Source organism: Pieris napi, chromosome 19 (assembly GCF_905475465.1).
Source record: "Pieris napi chromosome 19, ilPieNapi1.2, whole genome shotgun sequence".
Lineage (NCBI taxonomy): Eukaryota > Metazoa > Arthropoda > Insecta > Lepidoptera > Pieridae > Pieris > Pieris napi.
Window position 1 is genome coordinate 10,410,192 of NC_062252.1, and position 11,306 is coordinate 10,421,497.

The window sequence follows — 11,306 nt, forward strand, 5'->3', positions numbered from 1 at the left end:
CCATGTATCGTATACCTTCAGATTATAACATAAATTATTATAGATATATTTAATTAAATAAACAATGTTTAAAAAATTATTTAAAAAACTCTGGTATCTTTTATTAATAATGGCTTTGTTATTCTTCCTTTATATGAAACTAGCTGGCCTGGCGAACATCGTACCGCCTAACAGACGATTCTTTATTTTTTTTAATACTTATTCTGCTATTCGGGACACCGGTCTAGCTAGTAAGATAAAAAAAGAAAGTTGATAATACAACAAATACATTATGTCAATACATAAAAATGTACCTTCCCGGAACCCCTCCACTAACACTTGAACTTTATGATATGGTATTAAAGTTCAAATTGCCTTTAAATATTATTACGAATTTTGTATGGGAATATAGAAAAGTGTTGTTTTTAGACTTTTTCACTCAATTTTTTTTAAATTTTCTCCGTAAGAACCATCCTCGTACTTCAAGGAATATTATAAAAAAAAATCAGACAAATCGGTCAAGCCGTTTTCATGTTATGTCGTGAACGGAAAACGGGTTCCATTTTTATATATATAGATATATATTATAACGATCAACGAATCTAAGAACTTAGAATTTATTATAAATACATGTATACTTTGTTATATTTTTGTATATATAGGTGAAACTGTGGTTTGTTTATGTTTGAATGTGTATTCCGTTTTTGGTGTGTACATAGTAATTGTTTGGATATTGTTTAGTGAATAGCTGTAAGAATACTGTTGAGCAAATAAATAAATAAATTATGCAAAAATACCTTTAGTCAGATGTGGAGGCAAGGAAGACGGTTTTGGCTTCATTTCGCTATGGAGCATACAGTTGGACTTGCTCGGTACTATCGGTCTCTCCAATGATGAACATCTCTGAAAATCATACGTTTAAGTTCTCCAGTTAATATCTATCGAGAATGGTTGGCAATTCAAATATACACAATATTTTTTTCTTTATAAGTTCTAAAACAATGTATATGCGTAAAATTATACAAGCAAATACGATATCACAAATTTTACACACATACACATAAATTATATTAGAACATAAGCAAGCTAGCCAGGAAAAATTAAACAAGCAACCACAAAAAATAAAAAGTTACGGTAAGTTAGAAGATTGTTGTAAAAAATATCAATACATAATAAAAAATACAATGTGTAATTTTAATTGTATATATTTCCCCAGAGTATATTGTTACTAAACCTTATAAATAAATAATACATTTTTAGCAACAATTAAGTAAAAATGTGAAACGAATTATTTGATAAAGAAAGACTGAAGAAATTTATTGATTTCTTTTAATTTGTTATAACCTCCCAAACTTCATTTTGTCTACAGCTTAGTTTGACTTATAGTATAAATGAGTATGTAATACTGATTCAAGTTTTAAAAATCAATAAGGCATAAGCCTACAATGAAGAGTCGTAGAGCCATTTGCAGGAAGCGATCCGCATTTTGTTGCCCGTAGTTGCGTATTTTAGACGCTGCTCTATGTGGAATATTTAGTTCACAATGTGTAGTATATATATATATATATACATATTTTATTTATGTGTAGTATGTGTGTGAAAAAATTTATCAAAGATTGAACACATTTTAAGCCGCAAGACGCGTATTTAATATGTTTTATACATTTTCTAAGATAATTGAATCCTGGACTAGGCTATTTGTCTAGAAGAATGTATATTGTAAAGGCCGGCAACGCACACACGCGAACCCTCTGGCATTGGGAGTGTCCATGGGTATTACTTAAGATCACATGAACCCGTTTGAGCAATTACATAAATAATATTAGAAGTGGTATTAAATGTCTTACAGTGGGCAAAGGCGGTCTTGCGTAAATGGGCGTGTCCCTCGGCGTGTCCGTGGGCGTGAACGTATGAACGCTTAATGCCGGACGTCCGTGAATGCGCTCCGAGCCTGAAATGAATACTACAATTATGTACTTGTAACACATAAAAAAGGCACAGAGCTAAAATCGAACACAATATTTTGTTATTGGAAAATGTTCCAAATATTTACTGAAACAACACATTTCTATTTACTTACCGTCTTACAAAGGCACCCGAAAAGAATTCTTACGTTAGCCTAAATCAATCTCTATACATATCTTCTTTATATATATAATTCTTCTGTGAGTGTGTATGTCACTGAACTTCTCTCAAACGACTGGACCGATTTTGATGAAATTTTTTGTGTGTGTTCAAGGGAATCTGGGAATGGTTTAGATTCACAAATCAGCCCGCCAGATGGCGCTGCAGTCGGTACTTTCATACTTTGCTTTACTAATTGCTTGAAATATCATGCAGGACAACGTCTGTCGGGTCCACTAGTTTATTAATAAAATTACCAGCTGATATGGTATGAGGTCTTCCACCCATTATAGCTGAAGCAGCTCGTTCGAACTGCGCTGTATCTTTCAGGTCTGGCCAAGTCGCTGATGCTGTAATATAAAGCCCAGGCATGAGCATGTTGCAAAACTATATTTAAAGACTGTTATTTATGTTTATAAAATAATTAATTACTTTTTATATTTAAATTTTTTAACTATTTCTACAGACAATTATAACTATCACTCTTTTCACTTACCAGCATTCATAATATCGTGTCCATCGTCGGTCTGATCATCACTGGTTTTTGTAGCTAAGCATTCACTGTTCACACTTTGGTTGTCAGATCCCTGAAATTAAATTAAATATATATAATAAGTACTATACACTAACCTATTTGCACCGTTGTAACTGTACTCATCTCATTTCAACAAAGCATAAACACAACATGACAGAAAGAGACGAAAGAGTACTTATTAAGAGAGTGCAATTATAGTTTTTGTTAGGGTTATATAACACTTGAATAAGAACCAAGCTCAATTGACACATTCAGACATTTCAAAGCACAACGAAGCTTTATGAAGTTAGTACGCATAAAATTAAATAAATGAAAATATTGTTTTCTTTCTGAAGAATATAAATTTATTAAACATTGAAACGTCGCTGGACCGGGCACATGACGAGAGAAGGCAGGTTGAAATGGAACAAAAATTATTACAGAATAGGAACCACAAGACGGAAAAAGGAAAAGAGGAAGACAGAGCAAGAGATGGGCAGATGATATAAAGAGAATGGAAGACGCAACTTGGACAAGTAGAGCTAACTGTAGATAATAATGGAAGCAGCTGGAAGAGGACCATGTGTCAGGACACACTAACCACCAAATCGGCAAATGGGTGTCAGCAATAAATAATAAATAAAAAATGTTAAACAATATTATCATTTACATGAAGTTATTATTATTGGAATTTTTAACTTAGCTTTAAAAAACATATGACGGATATAAACAATAGAACAATATACATTCTCCAAATTTGACAATTGCTGAAAGGCACTCGAAATTTATACAATCAAGTTAAGAAATTCCTGTTAATATCAGATAAATATTTTATTTAGACTTATTCCTATAAGACATAGACAGGCATGATTTAAAGACAATCAATATTGTTAGTGTACCATTTCCATTTTAGTGAGAAAACCCCGTAATGTTAGTTTCAAGTTAATAAAGGCAAAATTAATAGAATTACATTATCAACGTAAAGCGAAGGTCGCTGCAGTGCGTCTTGTGATCGGAAACCGGAATCCGAGCTGCACACGCTCGCCATCCGGAATGGGGACTAAATAAAAAATAATACCGCAAATGAAGACGCAATAACAAAATATAATTACACGCGTTTCCTTTCAGTGTTTTTTTTTAAAAATAAATAAGTACCTGTATGGCTCAAAAAATATCGAAAACAATTAATTTTATTATATACTAGCAAACTCGGCGAACTCCGTTTCGCCACCAGATGGCTTCGTTTTATGTAACATTTCGTTTGGTGATCCCGCTTTTCTGTTGAAATTCCTATAAACCACACGGAGCTTGAGACCTTTCCAACGAATGCAAAACCGTGGAAATCGGTTCGTGCGTTCTGGAGTTATAGCGTCAGGAAGGAAAACCCGACTTATTTTTATATAGTAGATATAGGGGGATATACCCCTTAGGACCCATAATAGCTTTTTAACCACGTAATCAGACAGATCTGTGGTCAAGAAGCTAAACAGGAGAGGAGAATAACCACTCCCCCTATTCTCCTCTTTCCTAAAACTAATTAACTTAATTATTAATAATCCAATAGATTAATTGTTCCTTAATTTATTTTATCTTAACGAGTTTAAAATATGTTCTAGGAAATGTTATATTACAAAATTTATACGAAAAATCATATCAAATAAATTTACGTGTTTGGAATTAGTGTTTAGTTGTGACTATCTTGTTTAGTCCTCTGCTCTGTTCTAAGTCCATATAATATGTAAAAAATTTACCTGTGTAATACCATTCAGAGAGTCGTCAGGTGGGGCTGGAGTGGTATCCCCTGATGATGCATTGGACACGGGCGTCGAGCAGCTTTGCGAATCTGAAATTGTTCAGTGATTCTTTATATAGTTATACAATTTAATAAGTCGCGGTAGAAATTTTTGGATTTGAGGTAGCCGAAAAAAAACAATTTTTCATTAAAAATACTGTTATGCTATTAGAGTTGGGTTGGACAACCACCACGCCGACTCACAAAAGCTCTATTGGATTAAAATTGAAAACTGTAACGATTTACGATGTTGCAGTTGAATATAATAAGTAGATGATTTAAAATGTTTGTTTTAAAAGCGACGTGGTGAAGTTTTCTTAAAAAATATAAAAAATAATATCATACAATTGCTATAAACTTATTATTCCAAAAGATTTATTTATTATACAGATTACATAATTATATTTCTTTTAGATTGTTCACTATCTATCATGTGTCAAAACTGTTTTATTTAACTGTAATATTGAGAGTTTGTTAGTCTGTAGAAAAAGACGCGAGTTTTAGCTTGTCACTTGATTTTTTACAAGAAGCATTTTTTGTTAGATTATATTCAGATTTCAATTGGGAATTATTTTTATTGTTTTGAAGGACTTTTCCGAAATAACTTTGTGTTGTTTCTATAATTATTTCAGAAACATATTGGAGTTTTAATATAATCTAAAAAATTCCTTACCGCGTCGTTCGGAGTGGGAAACGCTAAGCGAGCAGATGGATGTCAACGACGACTTGCGACTGCCCACTCTCGAGGCAACGGGCGATGGGCAGGTGCCACTGCCCCATCCACTTGAGCAGCACTTAACGTCGCAAATCACCTGAAATGTTTTTGCTGCATTAAAATCTAGACTAGAATGAGTTTGAATCATTATGTTAGTTTTATCAATACATCTTTCTATTAAATATTGATTTGCCATATAAGGATTATTACGGTTTTAATATCGGTATTAAAAATGGGGGTTGATGGGAGAAAATGAAGGGTTCAAAATAACGAAAACAAAACCTTTATCATTTAGGTGCTTATAATTAAAGACATATTTTCAGACCTACCAAACTCTCGCAAAACCGGTCAAGCCGTTTACGAAAAGTAAACAAAATTTTTATTTTGTTTACAACACACACAAATTTTTTATTTTTATTTCAAAGTATATAGAGTCTGTATTAACCTGTAAACTAGCAGGTGGTAAACTTCTGGGCTCCGTAGTGTGTCGCGCCAACTGCTCTGTTCCTTCTTGTAAATGACCCACTTCCGCTAGCATTGCCACTTCAGTCTCCTGAAAGATTTTCAACAATTTATTTGATATATATTACCTGTAGATATTACAACTAAATTTGTAATTCTTCCCCTGTGACCTAGCAAAAGCAGCATCTTGACCAGTTTTTTACACAATATGCATTGTGTGTGTTATGATTTTTTTGTGTTTCCGCTTTGACCCCATTATGATCTAAGTGCATGCTCATATTTCGCCATGCCCGTTGCAGGTAGAGGCTAAACTTTTTTTTAATGATTCCTTCCATATAGTGAATTAATATAGCTGGCAATTAAAAAGAATGGCAGAGGTTCTTGCCAGTTCTACTAGTGCTTTCTACATCCTTCGTCCTATGCCTAGTACATGTAAATTTAGAGTAATTTAATTGATTATAATTTTATAAGTAAAAAATATATTTGACTTAAAAATTCTACGTAATCCAAATACAAAAATATAGATACACACCACGACAGGGTTGAGTAACGACACGAAGTGACAGAAGCGGCTCCTCTCTTCTATAAACGCTGCTTTGACAGCTTTCTCTTCCATCTCCTCTAGCTGCTCTTGCCTTTCTTGGATATCCTGAAACATATTAACATTGTAGGCTTTGTATTATTGGTGGTCACATTCTGGTTTTGAATGTATTCGATTCCTAGTGCTCAATAGGAATCAGCAATGATGGCCTAGTGGCTGCAGAGTGCGACAATCTTCGACTGTGCACCAATGTAGTATGAATAACGTGACTAGACGTCCCGTTTTGAACGGGACTGTCCCTTTTTCCACTTACGAGTGCCAGTGTCCCCGAAATGAACTGAGGGAAGCAAAATTGTCCAGTTTTCAGAAACCGCGCGAAAATTTGAGCAGAAGAATATAAAAAAATCGTGCCAAGAGTTTAATTATTATTTGAAATCGTCACCAGCTATATGTGTGTATAACACATTTATGTGTGTGTAATTAAATTATTTTAAGTCGTTATCTGTATATAAATTCAAACTAAAAGTTTTCGTAATATAAACAATAAACCGATTCACGGAAATAACCAACCTGCATAGAAACGTCATTTCTTCTTTTCATATCGGGCGTAGCACGTCTCGCCTTCCTTGTCTGTCTCTGTGCTTCGTGCATCCTTCGTCTCAACTCCGCACGTGCCCGCTTACACTCGCGGGCGTGTTCGCGTCCCAACGCGCCCGTGTTGCAGCCACGACGCCATTCGTCGGCGCGCTCAGACAGCGGTGTGATTAGGCGCTCCATTAATGTACTGAAATATAAATAGTTAATATATAGATTCAAGTTAATTTGTAAAGACGCATGATTGAAGAATCCTCCAGTAAAATTTTTAAGTGCCAATAAAAATATGTTTTTATATTTTTAGTAAAAATGTCAGAGATAGGAAAAGTCCCTGGACACAATAACAGGGTAGTAAAGTGTATTATTAAATTTTAAATGACTATATATACACACTTACATTACTTTTACTAAAATAAATCAAATTCAGAAGCGCAGTTCAAGACGACCTCATAATCTAATTCTACCTAAGTTTAGAACCAATTACGGTAAAAAAACATTGAGCGTTGGGGGAGTGCTGCGGGATAATAGACTTTCCCAAAATATAAAAGTGCAGACAGCCTGGCAATATTTAAATTAAGACTAAAAGACCATCTCTTCAGTGATCCCAGTTATCTACGTAAATGAAAGTCCACCCAAGTTCTACTTCGCTAGTTTATCCTTGAAGCTCTTCAATGACCCGACGTGATAAATTGTATCTTTAGTATATATAAGTTCTCATGTAAGTGACTATTGTCTGTTGAGAATAAATGTCTTTAAATCTAATTTTACAAAACCTACCTTATAATAATTTATACTCAGTTTTTGAGCTACATTGAAACCTAGAATATATTTCATAACTATAACTTGACAATTCACGATTCTGTCTTCAAATAAAACTTAAAATTTGGATTGACAAAACACAATCGTGTCTATATTGTCTTAAAATGCTAATGAATATTTACAAAAAGAATGAATTAACTAATTTTATAGGCAGTAACAAATGGTAAAAAAAATTTCATTTAAATCAACGGACAATAAAAAGACCCGTTAATAATATGTGCGCTTTTAAGAAAAATAAAATAAATTTATTTTCAAAAACTTTGTTTCAAGTGACGAATCCGGTGCTTATAGCTTTTCCAAAAGCCTCCGTTATCAATAGAAGGAAAGATAAGAGTCAAATACCTTATAAAAGTTTTCATCCTTGTCTCTATAGCGCGATGCCTGAGGCAGACTCTAGTAAGCGCCGTCCCAATTTCTTTTGTAGCCCCTGGAAAAAGTAAAACACTTAATTAAAGATTCCAATGGAAAATAATGTTCACCTAATAAATGTAATTGAAATAGGTAATTGTGTAAATTCTTATAACCTATACAGATAATAGCATAATTCTTGAGACTTTCGTTTCCTTGAAAAACTGAAATTCGTTCAAAAATTTTACGTTCATAAGAGTACAAAGTTGTTTTAATTATTTAATTATAGTGAGGTATGTTACCAAACATTAGTTAAGTTACATACATTTATTAGTTAATATTTAAAAGCGTAAACAATATGTAATCATCGCACACCTGAAGCCAATATGAGCCCTTTAGTTTTTACCACACTTATAAATTGTAATTTAACATTCTCGTTTCGAGTATCATTTAGATTTACGAACTCTTCAATAAGTCAAGTTCGTTTTTTGTTAATCCAGCGTCGCAATCCCACTACCCCAAATGTTATATTATTTATAAGCTCATGTTTTAAACAATTCAAAGTTGTTACCCAGCTTCAAAGTGTTTATTTTAACATATATCTGAACATATCCATACAACAACCGCCACTTATGTTAAACTTAATTAGTGTTGCAATCTTTCTTATCTGTATCAAAGGGTTACCAGCTAAGGCACGCAGGAACATTACAAACTGTTTCTATACATAGTTGTCGCTTTTACTGACAAAAAAATCAAGCAAATGCCAAGTTTTATTGGAATTACTTTTATTAATGTAATATTTTCCTTGGCTAATGGAACAGTTATTTAAAAATATTTTACAATGTAATAAAACTGCGTACTGAATTTCTAATCGATCGTATTTGTTAACTAGTCTTATAAATCTTTCAATCGCCCGTTAAATCATATAAAAATTACCTATATATCTTATTTAAATAATTATATGCATCGTTCTTGAAATAAACTGTATGACAATAAACCCGTACTTAAAACTCGATTAGATGATACACGTCAAAAGATTCAAAGTCGTTGATAAACATAGGACGTCCGACTACGCATTTTCCTTATTCATTACAATATAAAATCTAATGCATAAGCTATAAAAGCGTTTTAAAAAATTAAAATGCAAGGCATTCATGTTTTATTTTGTAAACTTTATGTGAATGGATTACATAGAGCACGTTGCTTGTTAAATGCCACTCAATGCAGATTGTAAAAAAATAATAAGATTCTATGTGCGTAAGGTCATACTTAGGTATATTATATGTATATTATTATGTTATATTGTAAGTTTGAAAACATATTATTGAATATAACAACAATATTTTTATCACTTTAATTAACTCAAATCTTATTTAATCACCTTTTCTCTGATACGAAATACGGAATGAAATTTCGTCGCAATATTTATTGCCCATATTTAACAGTACTATAATATCCATAAAGTCTATATCATGTCAGACTGATATATTTAGTTGCACACTGGCTGAATTCACAAGGATTGCATTATTTATAATTTGTTATAAAAAGGTTTAGTTTTTGTTTTATTGTTTTGTTTATATGTAATATTGTTAGTTTAAATTTTGTATTAATAAGTTGTCTATTGCATTAGTATTAAATTACTGTAAGAATAGAAAACAAACAAATAAATAAATAAATTATTCACTTAGTAAATAAAGTTATTATTTAGTATTTATTTAGTTATATTATCGCGCTTCTGTTATCAACCTTTTAAACCAAACAAGTTTGTTTTTTCATTCAAATTCTATAATATAGTGTAAGCTGAATAAAATTAAAACTATGATAAACAATGCGCAGTATTTCTTAGAAACCAAAAGGTCATAATCGTAAATATGCTTTTTCTTTTTATTACAAATAGAATACGGCGTCATCGCTTGTTTTGGAAATAGGCCGTTGACGTACACACAGGTGTTCTTGCAATTCGATATCTAACAAAATGATTTGGGACCATACCTAAAACGTAAAAAGTAAAACTGTTTTTAAAAAAAAAATTATAGAATATGGGGCAAACCAGTCCGCCGCCCATGGACACTCAATGCAAGAGGTCTCGCGATTGCGTTGCGGGCCTTGTAAGAATTCGAACGCTCTTTTCTTGAAGGACCATGTCGAATTGGTTCGGAAATACCTCAGTGGGCAGCTGGTTCCACATAGTGGTGGTACGCGGCACAAACAGTCTTAAAAAACGGTCAGTTGTTATAGTAGATATTGGCGTCTGGCGATCCATGACAGAGCTCTTCTCAAGTCACTTCTGCGCTCCACTACTTTATGGAACCCGCCGCTAGGTATTTCTGAGCTTTTTTAAGGCAATGCATTTGCTCCTCCTGATGTAACAGGTGCACATGGGCGGCGGTAAGCACTAATAGATTTAAATAAGGTCAACTAATTCAAGTACATTTGCTCACATGTGAAAATTAAGTATTGATTATACCATACAAGTTATACAAATATAATATACTAGCAGACTCGGCCAAGCGTTGGTGTGGCTAAGTTTTTTTGTTATATTACATAGTAGTAAACTATTCAAGATAAACGGCAGAACAACACCAATCCACCATGCTTTTTTGGTGGTTATGCCATTAAATTGTAGGTTATGTGAAACGTTGGTATTTATTTTGATAAGGATCAGTACCTAGGTACGAATAAAGAGCCTTTTCTAGCGGTGGTATTTTAATAAAAAAAAATAATAAAAGGACGCTTATTGTGACGTAACTATAAAAAATAGAGACATGCTGTCGCGACATTTTTCATAGATAAAATTTGTGTTGACATTTGATTTGTCCTGAAAAATTGAAATACATCATTCTGTTCTACCATTAATAATTTTCGCAGCGCACGCGATTGAAGGAAGTTTTTTGTTTATTTTTTTACACCTTGGGTTAGATTATTCAAGTTTTAGTAAGCATCCCGAATTTTTTTGAAAATGAAACTAAGCCTATGTCACTCGGGAATAGTGTAGCTTGCCAACGGTGAAAGAATTTTCAAAATCGGTCCAGTAGTTTCGGAGCCTATTCAATTCAAACAAACAAAAAATCAAATCTTTCCTCTTTATAATATTAGTATAGAAGTATAGACATGGTAAAACAAAAAGATATAGTTCTAGCCAATTAATTAATTAGAAGGCAATAAATTATCAAGAATTATCTATTTAATACGGATAACGTTTCAGTTGATTTAATTGCCTCCAGCCTGTCTGGGCTGATCTCATTCATTATAAAAACAGTTTTGAACAACACCTGCAAAATCCATTTAAGGCTGTGAATACATGAATTAAACTTTCAAGTTATTATGGACTTTTTTTGTGATATTATATATTATGAGTTAGTGCTTTGTCTGATGTATACGTTTTGTTTTTAAACTAGAAATAAATACATTTTTAGGA

At 32.7% G+C, this 11,306-nt stretch overlaps 1 protein-coding gene across 3 annotated transcripts in view; it reads right to left on the reverse strand.

Annotated features, from left to right (window-relative positions):
* Positions 1-11,306, reverse strand: part of LOC125059161 (protein MTSS 2) — a 156,930-nt gene that overhangs the window by 23,986 nt on the left and 121,638 nt on the right. For 2 of the 3 annotated variants that reach the window (XM_047663450.1, XM_047663448.1), the window contains exons 4-14: positions 7,883-7,967; positions 6,698-6,911; positions 6,119-6,235; positions 5,570-5,677; positions 5,083-5,221; positions 4,369-4,460; positions 3,588-3,677; positions 2,600-2,690; positions 2,361-2,453; positions 1,827-1,930; positions 777-882 (exon numbers count right to left, since the gene is read on the reverse strand). In XM_047663450.1, coding sequence (XP_047519406.1) covers positions 777-882; positions 1,827-1,930; positions 2,361-2,453; positions 2,600-2,690; positions 3,588-3,677; positions 4,369-4,460; positions 5,083-5,221; positions 5,570-5,677; positions 6,119-6,235; positions 6,698-6,911; positions 7,883-7,967 — 1,239 coding nt within the window. The remainder of the gene's footprint in view (positions 1-776; positions 883-1,826; positions 1,931-2,360; positions 2,454-2,599; positions 2,691-3,587; positions 3,678-4,368; positions 4,461-5,082; positions 5,222-5,569; positions 5,678-6,118; positions 6,236-6,697; positions 6,912-7,882; positions 7,968-11,306) is intronic. The other variant, XM_047663449.1, reaches the window with a different exon arrangement.